Source organism: Zootoca vivipara, chromosome 1 (assembly GCF_965207765.1).
Source record: "Zootoca vivipara chromosome 1, rZooViv2.hap1.1, whole genome shotgun sequence".
Classification (NCBI taxonomy): Eukaryota; Metazoa; Chordata; class Lepidosauria; order Squamata; family Lacertidae; genus Zootoca; species Zootoca vivipara.
The window spans coordinates 49,146,176-49,169,469 of NC_142582.1; the positions used below are offsets into that span (position 1 = coordinate 49,146,176).

At 46.9% G+C, this 23,294-nt stretch overlaps 1 protein-coding gene across 11 annotated transcripts in view; it reads right to left on the reverse strand.

The window, feature by feature from the left end:
• Positions 1 to 18,429, reverse strand: part of TNS1 (tensin 1) — a 310,381-nt gene extending 291,952 nt beyond the window's left edge. For all 11 annotated transcript variants that reach the window (XM_088662779.1, XM_088662729.1, XM_088662773.1 and 8 more), the window contains exon 1: positions 17,997 to 18,429. In XM_088662779.1, coding sequence (XP_088518905.1) covers positions 17,997 to 18,122 — 126 coding nt within the window. In that variant the 5' untranslated portion in view covers positions 18,123 to 18,429. The remainder of the gene's footprint in view (positions 1 to 17,996) is intronic.
• Between the last annotated feature and the right edge of the window lie 4,865 nt (positions 18,430 to 23,294).

Here is a 23,294-nt window from a genome sequence, read left to right on the forward strand (position 1 = left end):
TACTGTGTTCCATGAAGTGGGACTATTGCCCTTTGTTCTTTCTCTTTGCTGTCTGATGCTAGAGAGAGAGGGAGCCATGTTGCAGTGCTCCGAGTGTATTATATGTAAATAAATGTAGATTAGCCAAAATGCTGAGTTGCTGAAGTCTGTTACGCAAACTGTGAAGACTCTGCAGATCCCTAAGTGTGCTGATGTCTCCAAGGCATCAGTCGCTGTGATGTTCGGGTTGGAGAAAGTTTTTGAAGCTCCCAAATGATTGACCAGGAGCAGGGCCGTCTTAAGCCCATCCAGCGCCCTGACGCTAGGTCCCTCCAGCGCCCCCTCCAGAGCCTCTCCAAGGGCCCGGGAGTGCCAAGCGGACCGCGGCAGCAGCAGGAGGCCACCTCTGAGGACTCCACGCTGCGCCTCCTTCTCGTTTCCACAGCACTGGGTTCCGCTCAGTCAAGCTTTGCCACCAGCGCGTGCACCATGGGACCAGCAAGAGCTGCTTGGGCGCTGTGTGCGCGCTGGTGGCGAAGCTCGACTGAGCGGAACCCAGCGCTGGGGAAATGAGAAGGAGGCGTAGCGTGGAGTCCTCGGAGAAGGAGCGCAGTCCTGGCCAGATCACCGGAACCCTGCGCTCACTTGGCGCCCTTCCAGCGCCCGGCGCCGTGGTTCTCCACGCCACTAGCCTCTATGACGAGGACGGGCCTGACCAGGAGGGAGAGAACATGCCAGAGTTAATCCTCTCACTGCATCCACTCCCAGCTTGGGTCTGGGCTCTTCATAGTGGATGATAGAAAAGTAGCACAATAAACAAAGGGCAAGGTGGCCCTTACCTGGGATGTTCACAGGGCTAGGGACTTGTTTGTTAAAACACACCGAGATACCTCAAGGTCAGGCTACTGATGACACGAGGAGACCTACTGAAGTGAATGGACCTAATTTAATTACCTTCATTCATTTCAGTGGGTCTTCTCTGAGTAAACGATACCTGAATATAAGCACACACACATATATTCATATGTGCAAACTATTCAGATCCCTTCTTACCAGATGTTTTTCATGGCTGTATCCTACTGTAATTCATCATAGCAGAATTAGCTGGAAAGTGTCCAACTTGCAATATAGCCATTCCCCTCCCCACTTTTCCTCCAGAGACTTTGACAGCTGCTGGACAGGCAGACATTCAACAAGCAACTTTCCCTAGCCTTAGATGGAGTGACAGGGAAATGCTACACCTGTTGAATTGCTTCCTGTCCCACAGCTATTAATAGCATACAGCCTCTGTCAGCTGGGGGGAGGTGGGCAATTATTGCGCCAAACCTAAGTCCAGTTGCCTACTCTTTCTCCCCCTACCCATAACATCTTCACCAGATGCCATACAGTGGGGTGGGTGTTACTTATTCCAGGCATCAAAACGTTCCTAAAAGATGGGTCATTTTAATCTTGCGATCCTGGTACCCTAGGAGAATTGCACTGGCATGGTGAGGGCGAATGAGGGAGGAAATCACCTGCAAATAACAGGGCCGAGGTAGGCAGAGTTTAGCAGTGGGAACAGGACAGGGTCACCTCTAGGGCCTGGGAAAGGAAGAAAGTGCCCGCTTCCCCAAACAGGCCTTCGATTCAGGCAGCCACCCTCCATTTGAGCCAAAGGCTCCTCTGTGCTTCTCCCTTCCAAGTGTGATAGGCAGGCAAGAGGCCTTGTTTGTCTCGCTCTTGGATGGGGTCCAGCTGCGAGGGAGACATCAAAGAGGGACTGGGAACAAAACCCAAGGAAGGCACAGCCCTGGGAGTGGGAAGAGCGAGAGCTCCCGGGCGGCACATAAAGGAGTTTTGCAGAGGGCCCATCAGCAGGGGATTGTCTGTAAGCCCCCAAGAGAGCAATGCTTGGAGATAAGGGAGGGAAACGACAGCCAGCTACCTAATTGTGATTACAAGGCCCTTTTCAATGACACGATGAGTCACTTGGAAACATGGGACACAGCAAGGGCAATGTGGAAGGGGGCCATGTTGGCCCATAGGGAGACCAAGGTGGATCAGAGACAGGATGGAGCTGAGAATTTAGTGGGAAAAGCCAAATGGAAAAACATGATGGAGGGAAGCCACTTTGCAAGCAGAAGAAAGGAATGGAAAGCAATCCCCAACTACAGATGCCATCCTTTTTCTTGGTCAAGACTCCTGTGTGCTAACAGCCAGAAATCCAACAGGCAAAGTAACTTCTAGTTTTAGTGTCACTCAATAGTGCAGACCTCACCTCTTGAACTGCTGCCTGCCATAGTGCTGTTAAATTCCCAGGAGCTCTGGCAAGAAACAAGGCAGCGATTCTAACTGCAGTTTCTGAACAACAAATTGGCTGCTGAGCTCGAGGGCCTCTCCCTCGAAAGACTCCTCTGTGATTTAATTCCGACAATGCTAAACTGGATCCCAGGGGCATATCACTTTGAATTGATCCCGGCAATGTCCCGAGGGTGTGAATGTAACATATGTTTTAGCACGAGCATTTTGCTGTTCAACAAAGGTTATATGTATGTGTGCGCAGCTACTACTCCAAGGGTAGACAAGGTGGTGCCTTTCAGGTGTTGTTGGTCTAAATTTCCCATCATCTCTCTCCATTGGCCACGCTGGCTGGGGCTGATGGGAGTTGCAGCCCAACAACGTATGGAGCCTACTCCTGTGCTAATCTATGTTGGCTGCACCAGGTCAATTTCTTCATTTCTATCTTGGGTGCATCCCAACCAAGATGCCATCACTACACGTGTTAAGACTCTTGCACAAATTATATCCTCTATTAATGCAGTAATTTCCAACCTACCATCGCCAGCTTTTTCATCCCAAATGCAAATGAATTAAACTAGAAAAGTTACTGCAAGTCACTTTTGCTCCATGGTCCATGCCCCATGGATACCAGAAAGGGGATAGTAGGTTTTAATACCAGAGGTTTCTAATTGGTTTATTTAGGCAAAAAAAATTATACTGCTTTATTGTAAAACAAAAACAAAACCTCTAAGTTGTTCGCAACAATATAAATTAGTTGCAACTTGTAATAGTAACACTTTGCACTTCAGGCTGCAATCCAATACTGTATCCACTTACCTGGAAATAAACCCCACTGAACAGAATGAGATTTACTTCTGAGTAGATATATATAGGATTGCTTGGTTAACATGTTTGAAGTGCTTCACATATACCTGGGGTGGGCAGATATTAGGCTTGCAGGAGCCACTTTGGGGTTTTTTTATGGGAACCAGAGGATAGAACAAAAGTCATACACTTACAGTCAAAGTTGGTGACCTGATTCGCATGTAAGGCTAAGTCAAACCATGTCTTAGCCCCACTGTGTACTGCTGCAGCAAAAGCAGGACAGGGGAAGAAGCACAGTGGCTGTGATCTTCTCTCCAGGAACATGCGTTTCTTCATGCTAAACCATGGTTTACCTTAGTATTATGTGTGAACTGGGCCAGTGCCTTGCCCAAGGTCACCCAATGAGTTTCATGGCTGGTTGGGGATTTGAATCTGGGTCTCCCCAGCCCAAGTCCTATGCTCTAACCCAGGGGTGTAGAACCTCCAGCCCGTGGGCAAAGTCTGTCTTGCCAGTCCTCCCCATATGGCCTGAGAGGCCATTTCAGGCAACCAATGCACTCCTGCCATACATCAGGTGTGAGGCAGGTAAGGGCTGGGCTTGGCAGGCACTGCCAAAGTCAGCCAGATCCTGCTACTACACCGCACTAGCATTTATGATGACTCAATAAACACTGTGCACAACTAACTTCTGCTGCAAATGGACAGAGCTGGTCTTCCCTGAGTTTGATCCTAAATTTAAAAATTGTTCATTGATGAGTGCACTTCTACGGTGAATCAGGTGCTCAACATAACATAGGTTTGCATGTGGCCCTGAGAGGCTCGTTTTCACTCAAAGTAGCCTTTCCCATCCCAAAGTTATCCTGGTTTCCAGAAAGGGACTAGACACCCACCTTCAATTTTGTCCAGCCTGACTGAAAATCCAGCCAAAGATGACACAACAGAAACTGCTGGAGTGGATCCATTTTGTGTGCTTTTGAAAAACCTTCCCTTTCTCTTAGCGCCTAATTGGAATCTGGCTCTTTTTTTCCATAACAAATCTGGCCCAGATTTTGGGAATGAAGCCCTTGGAAAACACACTTAGGTTAGGTGTGACCTATGCGTCATTTGCAAAGATAATGGATCTCACTTTAGGATTTGTTTCCCCAGTAGAGTTGCTTAAGCCAAAACAGAATCCAGAGCCTTCACAGCAAGCTCACCTACACTCATGGTCCTGCAGCAGGATGCATTTGAGAGGAGATAACTCTCACTTTGGCTCCATGATCTGGTGCAACACCTTATTCCAGATGTCAAGATGACACAGGTGGGATCAGGCTTATTTTAATTTTTTTTAAAAAAAAGAAAAGAAAAGAAGTATGAGATTTTAAAAGATGGCACGCTAGTCTTCTTGGACTGATGCTATAGGAAAAAAGCAGCCTGGCCAATCATCCATGATTTTACAGGCCCAGCTGCAATTTCATTCTTTAGGCCACATGCCAGAATTGAAGGATAGAAAAGTAGAATAAAATTCCAGCAGAAACTTGATTGCTTTGTATGGGGGTTCTTCTGACCACACTCTTTCAGCTTGCAAACACTGCTGCTTCTGCAGTACCAATGTGTTCTGTAGTATTTAGGAGTGGTTTGAGGAATCTGGGTTCACAGGGCTAGAGGTAGAGACCTAAACCTAATCCTGAGTGATTGCTTCTCTTGGGTAACTGAAGTGCTGCTGTACTGGCCTCGGACTGGACTGTTTTAAAATTGGGGGACCTGTGACAATTAGTAGTGGGGCCTAGAAGCTGAATTAATTTACCTATTCCCGCTTCACTTTGTTGCTGGTGCCCATTGAGAGTCCAAGCCTGAAGAAAGATAAGAGGAAGGACTCTCCAAGATATGTCACATGACAGTGCTTACTCATGATATAGCAGGGATGGATGAGAGCATTGCAGTTTCATTTTGTTCAGACTCTGGAGCCGAATAAGGAATTCAGAGGGGATCCAGGGGGCTTTGGAGAACAAGCAAAATGATCCAAAATTGGCCCTCCAGTCCTAGAATTCTGAACTTTCTTGAATTCCGTGGCATTACTATCACAAATAAATAGGGTCCAGGATACCTCTAGGCCCTTCTGTTCCAGCTCGACCATTGAGATAATCCAGAGGAGCTCTCCTAGTTGTCCCCTGTGTTACAGAGGCCCATCTGGCCTCACCCAGGAGCCAAGTGCCAGTGTCACCTGTCCCAAGCTGTGAAAGACTCTTCCAGGACGGACTCAGCAGGCATCCTCACTTGTGACTTTCAGGCACCCCCGAAGAGTGGTGTACAAAAGCAGCTGAAGAGTGGTGTACAAAAGCAGCCGTGTGTATGGCCAGACATTTAAAGGGCCGGATCTTCCCAAAAAGAATTCCGAGAACCCTTGTTAAAGGTGCTGGGAACTGTAGCTCTGTGAGATGTGGGGTAGCGTCTCTGTGGGAAAGTGATAAATGGGTGCATGGCAGCTGCACCCATCAAACCACAAGCAATTTTGTAGAGCAGAAACTCCAACGGGAAGTGAACAATCAGTTCCCATGACACAAAGCGGGGGTCTCCTCCTCCTCCTCCTCCTCCTCCTCCTCCTCCTCCTCCTCCTCCTCCTCCTCCAGAAAGGAGATGGTCATGGTCCCTTCATCACCTTGGGGAGAGAACACATGGCTTCATAGAGTGCCTTCATTAAAGAGACTTTCTCTTTAATTTAGCTTAATTTAATTTGATGAAAGAGTCTCTCTGTGGAAAAGGGACAGCCTGGTCCCAGACACCATGGTTAGCCAGAGGGCCAGCAGTTCCTGAGAGCTTCTTTCTCCCTCCCTGCTTCCTTCCCTCCCAAAGAGAATTCAGCTAGAACAGCCATTTGGCCCATGGCCACAGAAGCACAGCAGGCGCCATTAGCCTGGCACCAGAGGACGAAGAGCTGCTACAAGTTTGTCTGTGCATCCTTCCTGCCCAGGAAGGCCAATATCACACACACCATACTGTACATTTAAGGCACATTTAAAGTGCATCACTTCCCCCAAATTATCCCGGGAACTGTAGTTTCACCCCACAGAGCTACAATTCCCAGCACCCTTAACAAACTACAGTTCCCAGGATTCTTTGGGATAGATACATCATGTGCTTTAGAGAGACAGTGTATATGCAGCCACAGTAGCAAGCTGCTCTTTGGTTTAATGCCCAAAGGGGCTGCCTATAGGGAGGGAGGGTGCATTGGAACATTTGCTACAATTGTATTTCCTTGGGTGTTCCCCCCACCCCCACCCCGCACAACAGCCGCTGCCGTTAAAAGAAAAATAAAATCGAAAATATGTGAACTGCCCAGATCTTGCAGGATAGAAATCAAAGAAGTAGAAAAGCAACCAGGCTCACAATGCACATGATAAATGTTTTAAGAGTATTTATTTATTCAGCCCAGGCTGGGATGAAAAGTCAAAAGATTTTCAATTTCCCAGGGAAATGGGATGGGAAAGGGAAAGTGATTAGTGTTGCCTGCAGTCAGACAGCCATGAGGAGGAGGAGGAGGAAGCGGCAGTGAGTTTGGGCTGTGAAATGCAGTAGACTTGGCAAGGGGCCAGCTCATAAGGGATTTGTCGATGACAGTTTATTTGAGATGAGCAAGGGGCAGAGAGATCATCTTGATCTGACATCGTTTTTCATCATGGCCAATGCTCTCAGTACAAGGAGGAAATGCTGGTTAGCAAAATAGCAGGTCAGAGCTTGAAACCTCAAAGGTCTGGCACAGAATCTGGAAGGAAGCTGAGAGACCATCCCAGAGGGAGGACTGAAGTGGTTCTACTCCGCCCAGCAGTCCTTGCACCAAGAGGCATTCAGTATAAAACAATCTCATACGCAAAACACTTGGGATTGTACAATGTCATACTCATAGCTGTCAAGTTTCGGATTTGAAAATAAGGGATCAGCACCCTCACCTGTCCCAGGGACAGTCTACGACTCTCAGGGACAGTCCACACCGCGGTAATCCCCCCCAGGCTACAAATTAATTTACACCAGGCTACACACCATCATCTTTCCCCACCTTCAGAATGTCCTGCAAAATGGACACCGCCCCCATCCATCTCCCCATCCCAACCTCCTCTTCCCCCCTTTTCTTCCCAATGTCTCAATAACCAAAACTGATTTGTTAAAATGTTAGAGGGGGGAAATATGAGAGAGACATTGTACACGCCTTCTGTAAATCAAGAAAATCTTTAATAAAAAATAGTCAATTCTTCATGGGGGGATTGATCAGGTTCAGTCTTTTGGCTCTCTGGAATCCATTAATGACTTATTATACAAATGTGTTGCAGGCTTTGCATCCTTTAGCACTCCAAAAAACGCACTCACCTCACCTCAGAGCGATAGACCCCCCCCCCACAGATATACACAAACCAGAGGGGTAGCAATGAAGACTCTGAATGAAGAAAAGCCGGCAGGGGGAGGGAGAGGAGCTGCAGCAGGAAACGGCTTGGAATAAGGGAGTTTCCCGCAAAAAAGGGAGGGTTGAGAGCTATGGTCACACTACCACCTTTTCCTCCTCCCTTTTAAAAGCATCCATTATTCTGAAAGGTTGCCCCTTTTTCCAGAAGGCCATCATAGTCCTAGACAGCACACTGAGTACCCTGTTTCCCTGTGGTTCAAATGGCCATAGAGCACAATGCTGTACTTAATTGTCAGCACCATGGCTACACAATGGATCAAGAAATGTGGGTGATATACCTGTTCTCCAAGAAGCTCAACGCACCAAACATAGTTCCTTCCCCACACACAGTTTATCCGCTCAACAACCCTGTGAGGTAGGTTAGGCTGAGAGACAATAACCACTACATCACTTCCAATAGGCTCTCTGATATATCTCCCACTGTAAGTTATATGCCATCACCCAGGCATCACCAGGAGAGCTTTAGAGTGAAGTCTTTCTCAGACCAGGATGACTTGATGCTGGGGGCAGGGGAGGGTCTTCAATTCAGATTGAAGTTTATTCCATAGCTGCCAAGTTTTCGCTTTTCTCGTGAGGAAGCCTATTCAGCATAAGGGAAAATCCCTGTAAAAAAGGGATAACTTGGCAGCTATGGTTTATTCTAGTTGAGTACAGTAGGTCATATAAGTGCTCCCCCACAGCTGAAGAGAAGCAGTCAGTCCTGCAACTTTTCCTCCTGTGTTTGTATTGCAGGTGGCAATGCCATATTTCAAAAAGTAAAAACCAGGACACCCCAAATGTTGTATAAAACCACAATTTTATTTGATTTCCTTCGCTAAGATCCAGGACAAGGCACTGCCTTCCTCCCTGACGTCAATTCAGATCTCTCTCTCTCTCTCTCTCTCTCTCTCTCTCTCTCTCTCTCTCTCTCTCACACACACACACACACACACACACACACACACACCACTACAGCTGTAGACATGCTAAATGCACAAGTCAATCCATTCCTTCTATGGTTACCTTAATGGTTACCATGTTGCCTGTGTGCTGGATGCTCAGTGTTAATTGACCAGCATCTGAACTGAACCATGTGGCTCAAAGCTGCTTCCCCCTCCTCTGCTCTTGTGCTGGGGGTTACTGACCAAAGAAAGCCTTGACAAGGAGAGAGTAAGTTAAAACAAAACAAAAACAAAACAAAAACAAAACAAAAACAAAACAAAAACAAAACAAAAACAAAACAAAAACAAAACAAAAACAAAACAAAAACAAAACAAAAACAAAAACAAAAACAAAACAAAAACAAAACAAAACAAAAACAAAACAAAAACAAAACAAAAACAAAACAAACCCACCCCATAGATATTTATAGTACCCTCTTTCTAGGAAAAATAAGGAAGTAGTGCCACTGACAGCTTGAAGCCACACATCATGCACACACACCCTGTGCAGAAAAGTATGTTAGCTGAAGAATATCTATGATACTGCTGAATAAAGCAGGTTCCTCAGTCCATTGCCTGTATTCTACTGCTGCTGCATCCCAAATGCCTCCTATCCTCAGGTTGTTTGGTGCAGTTTCTCTGGCTGGAATTCAGCCCAGCCCACACCCCAAAAAGGAAATAGGTTGAGAGCATTGTAGACGAGGTTAGACCAAAGTCACAAGGTGAATGTGTGCAGAGCCAGGAGTTAACTCCAGAGAGCCAGTCTGGTCCATTCTCAAACTCATTGCTTCCTATTTATTAATCTGCCAGCAGAGCTGCCCTGTCATTCAGACCTCCCGATTTCTCTTTTCCTTTTCCACCGGGTTTCAAGCCTTTGTGTTGTGCTGACACAGGTTTATTTTATTACCCCTCCCCCATTTAATTCCGTCTGTTTAAGAACGATAAGGGATAACATAGAAGCCAATGGGGAAACCAAGAAAAGGAAAGAAAGGGGGGGGGAGGACTCCTGGCTGCTTCTCAATAGGCTCCTTCTGTAAGGCATGCAGCAAAGCGGTTGCAGCTGCTGCACCACCAGAGCTCTGAGTTACACAAGGCTGCAGCGAAAGCGCCTGAGCCACTGCAGCTGGGGCCCTGCTGCAGTGCTGAACTGTGAGGGAGCAGGGGCGCTCATGCAGCAAGGCAGAGGCGACAGGGAATGAGTGCATGCGTGCCAAGGAGCATGAGGGCCACTTTAACTATGACAGATCTCTTGTATGGAGAGTCCTCTCTTGCACATGAAACTACATGCAAATCATTTTGCAGAGTGATGATTGCACGTGTGTCCTGCTGGGAAAGAAGGTATTAAGTGTACTTGTGGATAGTAGAGAGACACTGTGGGCAGTCAGTGGCAACCACAGACATTTTTCCCCACAAAGTGGAAAGCTGGTATGGCAACTACGCTGTCCTCAATGCACCACCTGCTTGGTAAAATGATGCAGGGACATGGAAGCAAGGAAATGCTGCTCATAGCCACCACCAGCTTGGAGGAGGAGGAGGATTTATATACCACCCTATACCCGTAGGTCTCAAGGCGATTCACAGGATAAAGTCACAACACAGTTTTATGAAGTGTTGAGAATTATGTTAATTCCTAGTCCTTCCCTTACTTAAAATTCTGGAGTTTACTGAAGTGTGAATATTCTAAAGTGGCTGTCAATAACTTTCTTGTAATACAGATTGACACCATAAACAGACATTTTGCAGCATTTGTTAGAAGTGTCTTTTGCTAATGACATCTGATGAAGAAGCTCCAACCGTCTTAGCAACTGTCACATGTGCCTTTGTAACATGCTTTTTCTAGTGCAGGTTCACCCTCAGGCACACAGCCCATGCCTTATCTCTATGAAATGTTTTTAAAACACAACCCTATAAATATAATATACCTTGCACCCTTGAATGGCATAATTCAATCATGGTATCCCAAAGGACATTGCTTCTTCCCAAGCTGGCCATCAACCCTTTTATGTGTACCTTGGGGGGCTCAGAAGAATGGGGGGGAATGTAGCCTTGTTAGTTATAGGACATGCCCATAGGACCATAGCTTTGACTCCAACTAGGGCTTTGTTTTGTTGCTATATAACAGGCATCCCCAAACTTTGGCCCTCCAGATGTTTTGGACTACAATTCCCATCTTCCCCAACCACTGGTCCTGTTAGCTAGGGATCATGGGAAATGTAGGCCAAAACATCTGGAGGGCTGCAGTTTGGGGATGCCTGCTATATAATATATGACCAAGGTAATTTGTGCTTTAGTGACAAACCAGTTTAAACTACTCTAATGTGTTCTACATGCAGTTAGAGCAGGGATCAGTAAACGTTTTCAACAGGGGGGCCAGTCCACTGTCCCCTAGATGTTGTGGGGGGGGGGCTAGACTATATTTTTTGGGGGGGGTGAATGAATTCCTATGCCCCACAAATAACCCAGAGATGCATTTTAAATAAATGGACACATTCTACTCATGTAAAAACACGCTGATTCCCGGACTGTCCATGGCCCGGATTGAGAAGGTGATTGGGCCGGATCCGGACCCTGAGCCTTAGTTTGCCTACCCATGAGCTAGAGCATCCCAAATATTTTCCTGCAGACTAACCTGTTGCATTCATGAGGGGATTCATCTGACACATTCCACAATTTCCATTTTCTGCTGTCTGGTGAAGATGGTTTTATTTGGGTGAGCTTTTAAATTAACCAAGATAGTTAGCCCATATTTCACACTGTTTCTTTTATGCACCTTTTTTATTTTGTATTGTTGAGGGTTGTTTTGTTTTTGTTTTTTATTTGTTTTTATGAATTTGTTTTTAGCCACCTTGAATGCACACACATATATAGGAAATGTGAGATAAAAATAGTCTCAAAGAAACAAGTACAATTTATTTAAATCATCAATCATTGCCTTTTTCTTTTCTTTTTATAAAGTGAAATCAATTGAAAAAGAATTTGCAAAGTTGTTCTGGAGCGGGAGGGGGGGGAATGATATCATAGGTATAAGCCAATCAGTGCTATTCATAGCGGGCTTCTTCAGCACACTCACTTAATCAGTTTGTCCTGAGCTTGACCCTGGAGAGAAATGGTTTGTTATAAAAAATCTCAGTCAGTGCCCTTCCACAGCAGTCCTGCCACTTAATAATGCTATAACTCTGTATACATACTGTGTGGAGTTCTAGGGAAGGAATCTCTCTCTCTCTCTCTCTCTCTCTCTCTCTCTCTCTCTCTCTCTCTCTCTCTCTCTCTCTCTCTCTCCACACTATACCTGTAGAGCACACTCAAAGCACATATCCCTTCTCAAAGAATTCTGGGCACTGTTTGTTTGTTGAGGGTTGCTGGAAATTGTAACGCTGTGAGGGGTAAACTACAGCGTCCACAATTCTTTGTGCTTTAAAGGCACAGTGTGACTTTAAAGCACAGTTTATGTGTTTGTTTGTGTGTGTGTGTGAGTGAAGGGGAGAGAGATGGTTCTGCTTTATATAGATGTATATTTAAACTTGAGTGGGTTTGGCCAAGCAGTTTTTTTAAAGGAACAACAACAACAACAACAACAACAACAACAACAACAACAACAACAACAACAGAATCGTTTTTCATCATGAAAGAGGTAGTTTTGATTTTGTTGTTGTGGTTTTCAGGTCTGTTCTGGCAAAGTAAGAAAGTTGGCAATCATGTTCAGGGCTGTGCTCATGCAATGATCTTTTGATCTTGTGGAAAAGAAGCTGAAATGGTACCCCATGGGCTAAAACCTGGAATGCTCCCCTCATTGACAACCCTGAGAGAGGTGTATAGTACTGTACAAATAAATGCAAGAAAAAGACACACACACACGCACGCGCACGCGCGCACACACACACACACAACAAAACTATTTTTCTCTTTTGGAATGAAAAAAACACAACAGTGTTTTGCATCTACACCACATTTTAGGGCAGAAGAGAAAGAAGTTCTGTCTGAAACTGGGGAATCTGAGCAGGTGGACTGACAAAGCATTCCTTGGCCCGAAGGCTAAGGTTCAAGGCATTTTGAAATGGAGCCATTTTACTGACTTTGGTTTCATCTTATCCCCCACCTGGAAACAGGCCCTATACTGCAAGTGCAGCACGGCCTTGAGTACCAAACAAGGGTGTCCATTGAAGTCGGTAGAGTAGAAAGCAGGGAGGCCGACAGTAGGTGGTGCCAGATGATGGGCAGGTCCAGCTAATTCTAGTTTTGTCCCCATCTCCCTCCCTCCCTGCTGGGTTCCAAAAGTGGCTGCACTGAGACTAAGGAAGAGGGAACTGACATCTGCCACCTGAGCTAGTTGTAAGTAGGGAGGCACTCAGGGTAGGGATTGGCTGAAGGCAGATTGAAGTTGGTGGGGGGGCCCTGCTCTATTTGCCTTAGCAGGTCAGCCCCCACTGTATCTGCAGACTCAATATATGTCTCTCCACCCGCTTCTCTTTCAACCTTTTCTAGAGCTCCTCTCCCATTAGTGAAAGGGGATCCTAATGATTTCCACGGCAACTGAACAGATGTCACAAACAAAAGATTATCTTCAGGCTGAGATTAATCAGAAGCCAGTGAAATTAATCTCATAACAAGCCAGAGACGCCTCCCAGAAAAAAATGTGGCAGACAGACAAGTTGGCATTCCCCGCTAGGATAACTATCCGGTGCATAATTTCTAAAATGAAAAGATAAGAGTTGGTGAGACTGAAGGTTGCTATGCTATCTGCCCTGGGGGCACCTGACTCCTGAATTCTATTATTGTGTGGACAGGCTGTGGGTCCTGAGCGTTGTGTATGGACAAGAACCTCTCTTTCCCACAGACAACCCAAGACATTATGCTGCCTGACACGGAATAGCAAATCTCCCCATCCCCTGCTAAGGTGCCTAGCATCCAAGGCTGACTAAGGTAAAGGTAAAGGACCCCTGGACAGTTATGTCCAGTTGAAGGCGACTATGGGGTGTGGTGCTCATCTCGCTTTCAGGCCAAGGGGGCCAGCATTTGTCCGCAGGCAGCTTTCCAGGTCATGTGGCCAGCATGACTAAACCGCTTCTGGCACAACGGAACACCGTGATGGAAACCAGAGCACACGGAAACACCATTTACCTTTCTGCTGCAGCGGTACCTATATATCTACTTGCACTGGTGTGGTTTCGAACTGCTAGGTTGGCAGAAGCTGGGATAGAGCAATGGGAACTCACCCCGTCATTGGGATTCAAACTGCCGACCTTTTGATCGGCAAGCGAGCCCAATAGGCTCAGTGCTTTAGACCACAGCGCCACCCGCGTCTTAGGCTGACTAAGTTATGTTGGCACCTAAGTCAGGGAGCCCCATAAGTTCTCCCCCCCCCCCCCGGAGGAAAAATATAACTAAAAACTTAATAATAATTAAAAAGTAACAACAATTTTAAAAATTAATACTAATTAAAAAGTAACAATTTTCTGACCTTTCTTGACACCCCAGATGAGCTGCCTGGGACAATGGAAGGCCTGGCCTTGTGCTCTGCATACGCTCAGAGGTATTCTTGCTTTGCATATTCCATGGGTCAGCTATGATATTCAAATTAGTTTTGTATTGTTTTTAGTTTGGCCCTAATAAATTAAGGTTATCACTTTCCAGTTCTGGTTTTTCCTGGCCCAGAATAAAAATTCAGGGTTGTTCCCGAGCTCGGCTGCTTTCGATAAGAATGAGACTTCTTATCAGTTAATGCTTTCAGCTGTAATGTAAATACCTTGGCTAATTGGACTGCACACAAAAGCTTCCTTATAATCTGAAAATAGGCTGTTCTGTGAGTAAAGAGAGGGGACTGCGCTCCAAGAAGGATCTTGTCCCTCACATGAACTGAAGGCTCATTGGAACTGGAGCATTTGAACCAACTGGGGGAGTTTTCATGTGGGCGACTTAACTTGGTTTGGGCTGTAAACACCACAGGTCAGAAAGTGCTTCCAAATGACAAACCTTTGCTATTCCACATTAACAGCATTCATCTGTGGCATGAGTAGTGAAAGGTGCCCTGGGGGCAAAGGGCCATACAAACGAATTACAACTCAGGAATTTAATGTAAATGATGTCCCAGGTTTAAAGAGGGTGATTTCTAATCAGCACATTTTCTGTAAGTTCCAGCTGAAATCCTGAAACTTTCCATACCACAAATGTCCTGGGCTGCGTTTTTCCCCGGCCCCACTCTTGTTGTGCTCTAGTGCAAGGGTGTCCCTTGAGATTTCAATAATGCAATCTCATTAGGGAACCATTGCAGGACAACTAATATTTGGATGCTGCACCCCATAGTCAAGCTTGACTGGACTTAACTGTCCAGGGGTCCTTTACCTTACCCATTATAAATCCACCACTAATGCACTATTGTTGCTTCAGTGACAGGTTGCAGAACACACTCACAAGAACCCACTAGTCTAGAGGCTCTTGATATGAGGCGACAGTTAATAAAGCAGCCCTGGGGGACCATAGCCTCCACAAAAATCACCTCTCAGAGGCTGCTACTTGCATCCATTGGAGAGCATCCATTGGCGCCAATAGACAGAGGCAAATACAGTAGAAACTTTCTCTGACTGCAGCACAATCACTTCTCAGAAGCTGTTGTATCACCTGGTGAAAAACCCTGACCTTTCACTTTATTAAAGCAACCCATAGGAGAGGATTAAGAGGCAGCAGATTACGTCAATAAATTTGCAGGTGTTGAAGCCAGATGAATGCCACATCGTGTTTGCTGCTGGAAATCAAAAATGGCCAAAGTGAAATGATATCAGAAGGAACCGAAAGGGTTTTGCAAGTTAGCCCAGTTCTCTACAGTCCTCTGGAGAAGGGCCCAACAGCAGCAGTGAGCATGGACTGGGTAGAGATAGTCCAATGCAATGCAAACGGGAATGCAAACTCGTGCTGGTTACAGCATGAGGGAGTGCTCAAGAGGACAGAACCTAGGCACAATCGTGTTTCAGCCGCAGTGCAAGCTTGTCTGTATGGGATGGCATGTTAGTTGGCAGGCTGATGGAGGAGACATGAAGAGTGGATGCCTGCTCTTGTTTTTCTTTTTCCACTGGGCATATCTACGGTAAGAGGGCAACAGGCCAATAGCACACAGGCTTCCACCCCCACAACAGAAAGGCCTGCTTATTATATGGTGAGAAGTGAAGTGATGAGTGCATAGGCACATGTTTGCCTGCTAATGTCTCCTCTTTTGTTTTCCCCAGCTGATCTTGCTTTCTCCCTCTTCCCTACCACTGTGGGTGGCTTAATAAGGGAGGACGACAAGACGGCAAAAGGTTACCAGGAATACATGGCTTCCGTTTTCCTCAAGCCAATGCCCTGTGGGTGTTTGGGCTACAGCTCTCATCAGCCCCAGCCAGCACAGCTGAAAAGCAGGAAACGTGAGTCTCTTTCCCCAAGCAAAAGAAAAGGCAACATCATCCCCAAATAGCCTGGCCTCAGCTTAAGTATAGACCTTGGGGCTCCAAAAATAGAGAACAACTGCATGTTGGCTAAGCTGTTCTGGGCACTGCAGGTTTGCCAACACTATAGGTGCATGAGGCATGACCACACTCTGGCACTGTGCTCTTTTAAAACTGAGAAGCATAAAATAGAGTCTAGGGGTGTGTTTTCCCTTTCTTTCTATTCTGGGCCCTTCCTTCCTTCCTTCTTTCCTTCCTTCCTCCTAAATGCAGGTTGCAGGGAGAAGAACAGTGACTGCTACTCTCATTTTGAGTGAGAATGAAACTGGCAGAGAATCATTCCTGGAAGACACCCATCCAAACTTTTGCCCTGAGATTGGATCGTTGTGTGCTAAAACATCTTTGATAGATACCTGTACAGCCTCTCCTCAAAGACCTCCGAGCTATGATATGCCACAACTTCCTTAGGCAGACTGACTGCTGCAATAGCTGGGACATTTCTCCAGATATTTAACTTCAATATACCTCTCTATGGTTTAACCCTGTTGTTCAGATCATCAACAAATAGGCCAAACAATTATTTCCCCCCTTTTTTTCTGGCACGTTCCATGTTGTACCATGAACATCAGGATCAATCTCTCATAAATGACTTAAATTTGATGGGGTGCCCCATCTTTCAGATGCCTAACCCAGCTGCTGTAAGGTCCCCAGTCCTTTCATCTAACTACCAGTTTGCCCACTCTCATTCACCCAACATTCCCTTCGGACCTTCCCTCAAATTCACTCTCATCTCCCAGGACTTCTTCACACAGTGCACAGTTAAGTTATGGAATTCACTACCAGAAGATGTAGTGGTAGCCACAGATGTGGATAGCAGTAAAAGGAGATTAAGTAAGTTCATGGTGGATGAGACTTTCCGTCTCAATAGCTATATTACCTCTGATACAGCAGTTGCTGGGGATCAGTTGTGAAAGAGGGTTATTATGCTCATGTCTTGCTTGTGGACTTCCCTTTGGAAGCCATAGGTGGCCAAAGCTTGGCCACTATAGGAATGAAATACTTGGCGGGGGGGGGGATACACAAAGAAAAGAAACACAAAAGTAGCAGATCCAAAGCCATGGTCATTCAGCTCTATCAAAGGTAAATAGAAAAATAAAAGTCTTCAGTTGTCCAAAGTTTCATAGAAAAGGTTGTGTGAGCTCTGAATTGGAGAACAGGACTGACAGCCTCTAGCCTGAGCATTTCTTAATTGATTTCAGACCCCCAATAACACATTTCCTTTCCCCACAGTGATGCCTCTTTTCTTCTGTTAAAAATCACAGGCTTCAGTCTATTTCTCACCACACCACAGAAAGTGAGGGCAAGTTCACATGGTCATGCTACACATAGCCAGCAGAAACCCTCCCTGCCTCTCTAACCAAGACTGTGCTAAGCACGTAGCAAGTAAGTTGCCCAAACAGCTGTGTGTGTGTGTGTGGCAGCACAGCACTGCTTAAACCGCACAAGCCATATGTCAGTGGGCCCTTGTGACAAATCCTGAGGATGATCCACTTGACTGAGTTTGCTTTGACTGACCCACCTCTCCTTCCCTTTATCTCCGTTCCTTCCGGGGCGGCTGGGGCCCATTGGGACTAGGAGGGCAGAAGCCAAGAAGCCCAACAGTAAGGTTACCAGACACTTTTCAACTTCAATGGATTTTGTATGGGGACTGATTTGTAAATCTGGGGACTGTCCCCGGAAACGGAAATCTGGTAACCTTACCCAACAGGAGCTGGGGGCCAAGTATAGGCCAGGCAGAGCCAAGGAAAGCCAGTCTCCTTCCTGTTCTCCCTCTCCCTGCTAGGGCAACATGCATCCTGTTAATCAAGCTGACAGGCCTGGGCACCCTTTGGCACAAGCAGTTTGGGGTCTGGCTGGCAGGGGACTGAGCTGGGTGGGACAGAGACCCCTTCACCCTAATGGGCCAGCTCCTAAAATGGCTGCAGTTGTCCCCTCAGAGTCCTGCACACCTGCAGGACTGGAACCCAGCTCCTTCTAAGCCCCCTTCATCTCCCTGCTTCCCTTTTATTCCTCCCCTCCCTTTAAAAAAAGTTTCTGACTCTTCTAAGGTGCCTCTCTCCCTTCCCACTTCCCTGCTTTTTGCCTCAGGGACTCATTACTCACCCTTGGCAGCTGCTTCCTTCTCTGAGGCGCCGCCGCCGCCGCTGTCCCTCGGTGCCTCAGTGGCCCGGGCAAGGGAACGGGCCGAGGGGTCCCCTCACAGCACACCAGGCTCACGGTACATCCCATTCAACCCGGTTCCCGCGCAAAGCGTACCAGGGGGAGGGGAGGGGACTGAGGCAGCGAAGAAGCCCCTGCGCTCCAGGCTTCGAGAACTCCAGCTGCCCGGAGAAGGGGCAGCTCAGGGCAACCTTGCAGGTGCGTCGAGGGGAGAGTTGCCTGAGTGTGGAAAGGGCTGCCTGGCTCAACCCGCTGGGCTGCTGCTCCTCCTCCTCCCCTTCTCCTCCCTGAGGTTGGGTCAAGGTACCTTCCCCCCTACCTCACACGCACACGCGCGCGCTCAAACGTACTTCTCCCCGCTTCTGCGCCTCTCTCCAAAGGGGACGCGGGAGGGGAGGGTTCAAGGGCGAAGCCTCCCCCCTCCACAAACACACACCTCGCTTGGGGGGGCGGCGGAGGGAGGGAAAGCTCACCCGGCCCGAGGAATTTCTCAGAGTCAGGTGGCACCCTGCCTAGAGAGAGGGGGGCTATTGGGGTGTGTGGGTGGGTGTCGCCTATGGAGGCAGACAGACCCATTTGCTAGCGCAGGGACGGTGTCCCAGAAAGAGGGGAGAGAGAAAGCTCAGGGAAAGCTGGCACAGGCACGCACACACGATCCTCTCTCCTCAGGAAAGAACAAAGGGGAAACTGTGCGGGGCTGTGAAAGAAAGAAAGAAAGCGAGGGAGAGGGAGATGGCACAGTGGGACAGGGCACCCTGACACTGGAACGGGCACGCAGGAGAAGGAAAGGCGCAGGGGCAGGGCGAGAAAGAGCAGTAAACTCCTCCAATTCCAAAAGTGCCCTGGCTGGATCCCTCACAGCCTGTCACAGAGACCCGCAGAACTGGCACCTATGTTATGCCTGCCTGCACAAGTTGCTTCCCATGGGATATATGCCCGTGCAGCAGAGTGCCCATAATGTTCACTTCACGACCTTCATAGGTATGGGGATCCCTCTATGTACCGAATAGATCCGTGATGTACTGAGGTGCCGCTTCCTATGGATGGAAACAGCTGTCGCTTCCTAGACTGAGCAACAGGGCAGATGACATTGTCCATCTCTTTGGAATCAGGAGCTGGGGAGCTTTTTCAGCCCTAGGGGCCACATTCCTCAGGGGCCACACACTGGAGTGTGTGGGGCCAAAGGCAAAAGGGGTGGGGCAATGGCTGAGGCTCTTACTTTTGCACTGTAGGCTAGGCTACATGCCAGCAGCACAAAAGTCAGAGGTTTCTATGCCCAGACTCCCATTTCTCCATCTTCTAGCTAGACAAGCAAGAGTTATTACCTTTGCTCAAGGAAGAACACATTCCAGCTGGGCAAATGCATTTGAGCAGGGAGCAGAGCTAGTGAAGGGTGTGACCTGGAGAGAGTCCTGAGGGCCTGACAGAGAGGCATGGAGGGCTGCATTTGGCCCCCAAGCCTAAGGTTCCTTGCCCCTGCTTTAAATCATAAAGCACCATCATAGATGCAGTGTTGCTATGGTAGTTGATCTAGGTCCCTTGGGCCGGGTAGTAATTTGCCAGGGACTACAATTTGGGGACAAGCATGTGGGGATGGATGGACAAAAGTAGTTATATAAGTCCTCATTACACACTTTGGGGAAAATATATCTATAAACGCCAAACATATAGGAGTGATTACAATGGAAAACTTAACCATGTTAGCAACAATCTTCTTTAAAACTTGGAGAGAGCTGCTTCACTTCTAAGAGAATGGCATGCAAGTTTTGTTACATACAGTGAAACCTCATGGAACTTAAGCCACCATGTATGAAATTACAGCAGCCCTCTAAACCATTTTCCCCATGCATGCACAGAAAAGTGTAGATTCAGCTGAGAGGCAGCACATGGAGATCCGCACTGACTGCTGCATTGCATTTTAATTATTATTGTTGTATAATTATAAGATCATTGCATAATTTTAGAAGTTTGCGTAATCTTAGAATGGGCGTGGCTGTGAGCAGGCATGGCTGCAACTATCATTTCTGCATTTCTGAACCAACCACTGCTGCAAAGGATCCCAATAGCTAAAGGCTCTCATTCAAGACACCAAAGAGCTCTCACCAGCCAGTGCACCAACCCAATATAAGATAGTCTCCCTCCCACCCTCCTTCCTCCTTCCTTCCTTTTACATTTGCAAATAGCCAGGGTTAGGGTTGGGGGTTAGTTTTATTTCTATTACACTGTGTGAAACAGCACTGCTCCGTTAGAGAATTCCCCATAGTCTCCATGGTGAGAAATAACATAGGAAATAAAAAGAGACATGTTTACAAGCAGGCATAATTTCCTCTTGCGTGGGCGTGCAATTTCACAATTCTCACCAGAGATTTTGAAAAGGGATGCCTGTCCAGTTGTTGGTTGTGTCAAGCAAAGGAAAGAGACCTCTGTTTTTCTGAACACTGCCTGCTCCAGCTCTAACCTGTCCCACCCACCCCCCTCCCAAATACCGGTATGTCCCAAAACATAACTGGAAACAGCTGGGGTGGCCTGACCCTTATTTGTCTATGATTATAGTTCCGGTTCTACATTTTGCACTGGGAAAATCGGTGCCTCTTTAAAGACGTTCTAATTCCCCCCCCTCCCCATAAAGTCCCTCACTATGTCAGAACAGACACCAGGAGGGATACTGACCTGCTTTAAGCTTGTCATTGAAATTATAGGCAAGGCAAGAGTCTAGTATATACTGTTTACTCACTACAAATTCTGTTTGTGATGAGGTAGCTGGGCCCACTATTTCAAGCAAATGGCTGGCGTGTTTACCCACCAGTAAATGCTCTTGCAATTTGAAGCAGCAGCCTTGGGCAGTGACCTAAACATACTTGAACCATACTTATCCCAGTTTCAGCTGAGTATCTGCTAAAGTAAGATGGTCACTTATGAAGATAAAAGCCTTCCAAAAAAAGTTAGTCTCAATGTGCCATTGAATACATTTCTTTCTCTCTGCTTATGAAAGGCTACCACAGCTCTTACGTTGTTTACACTTGGAAGAGGCCATCCATCCTGTCAGTTTAAGTGGATGCTTCCAGGTGGATTTATTTGGAAGTAAATCCACCTGGCTTAACACATCACATTTGTCCCTTGTTGCGCCACACCCCTCTTTGTTACTCTGCTCATCTTTACACAGATATATTGAACAAATGCAAAAAGCATTACACAACAGGGGTGGGGGTGAAAAGCAGCAAAACAGGCTGCGTGTGGACCTAGCCCCCACCCCACACCCTGGTCTTTCTATTCTGCATTCATGGTGGTATCTGGCTGGGTAGACTCAATCCTGCTTTCAAAACTGTTTTTACCTGCACAAGTTTTTGTTGGGGGGGGCATGCTGCTTTGCTTCCAATTTGTACATGCCCCTTAACTTCCTGCTGAAATCCTCTTTTTATACCACAAATGTTCTGGTATACCTTTTGGCCCACTTCTGTTGCACTATAGCACAAGTGTGCCCCTAAAGGCAGCAATAATGCAATAATATTGGGGAAGCATTGCAGAACAATTCATAAGGCAGAATGAGGTATGAACAGACAGTCCAGTATAAAGCCACTAGTAATACACTACTATTGCATCAAGAACACACCCACAAAAAACCCAACAAATACACACACACACACACACACACACACACACACAAGCAAAACACCAGTTTGAAGGGGTACCTGTTCTTAAATGAGAGAGGGCAATTTTGGTATCTAATTACACAGGCATATGTCCCATTGTGGGGCTTCACCAAACTCTTTCTATCACCACATGGATGTTTATACTGCTCTTGGATTTCATGTGGGGTATGGCAGAGTGGGGAGGAATCTCCATCCTTAAGATCTAGGCAATAAGCCCACACGCTTTTGTCCTGTGCCCAGATCTCACTTGTTGCTAGGCAAATCCCAGGCAAAAGTTGATTAGCTTTTAAAAATAAATCTCTGTTTGAAAATTACAACTGGAAGTTCAGGGCCTGCAGCTCTTAGAAGTTATTTTTTGTGTAGCTGGAAGAACTGGAACTGAGGCAAGAGGACTGGGTCAGCAACAGCAGGAAAAAACAGGTGAAAGTCTGGAAGAGGAACAAGATGGGATTGCAACTGCATAAGTCAGGCATGTCAAACCTGCGGCCCTCCAGATGTTATGGACTACAATTCCCATCTTCCCCAACCACTGGTCCTGCTAGCTAGGGATCATGGGAGTTGTAGGCCAAAACATCTGGAGGGCCGCAGGTTTGACATGCCTGGCATAAGTCAATGGTTGTCTTCTTTTTGGACTGTGTGTAGGGACAGAGGCTGTGACCCTGATCACTGACAAAGCAGGGAGGAAGATGACTGCTGTGTCACTCTTTCATGAGTGGAGGACAACTTGGAACTCAGCCTCTTTCAGGCTTCAGTCCTTCAAGTGCAACTACTTCAAATATCACAGGATCTGCAACACAGAGAGAGGATTCCCCCACAGCTAGTGAAACCAATGATTAAATCAGGCGCTTCCTAGAGCCAAAGACTCATAGCAGACCTGCATATCCTATGCAGGTAAATCATGGTGAAAGAAGTAGAACACGCAAAAGCACCCAAGGAAAATCTCACTATTTAGATCAGGGATGGGGAGCCTGCAGCTCTCCTGATATTACTGGGCCACAATTCCCATCATCCCTGGTTTTCAGTCATGCTGACAGGGACAGATGAACGTTGGAGTCCAGAAGCACCTGGAGGCTTGCAGGTTCCGCCACCCCTGCTTCAGATAGACCTGTCAGATTTTTGATGAGGTTTTGAATGAATAGCAATGCGTAAGATGATGTATATGGTCTCCAGCTCTTCCTGCAATAGCTTTGAATGGCAAAGACTTACACCATCAGGAAGTATGTGTACCTCTTGGCCTTCACCTGGACTCAGCCCGATTACCTGAGCTACAAGGCTACTTGATGGCAGACTAGACCTGTTTTGTCAGTTGGTGCAGATGGGATGGAGAGCGCAGACAGGAGAGCAGGATACCGGGGGATCAAGGGGCAGGGGAGGGCTCAGAGCCTATGGACACAACCCCAACCTCCACTTCATGTGTATTGTGTAAGCATAGGACCTAAGTTGTTGCTTTGTTGATGTCTCCCCCAAGCTGCCCCAGGTGGAAATGAAAACTGCCAAATAAAACAATAAAGTCCTGATCTGCTGATCCAACCTTAATGGCCTTCAAATGTCTAGAGGCAAGAATGCAGCCAGGGGAGGGAGTTAGTCGAAT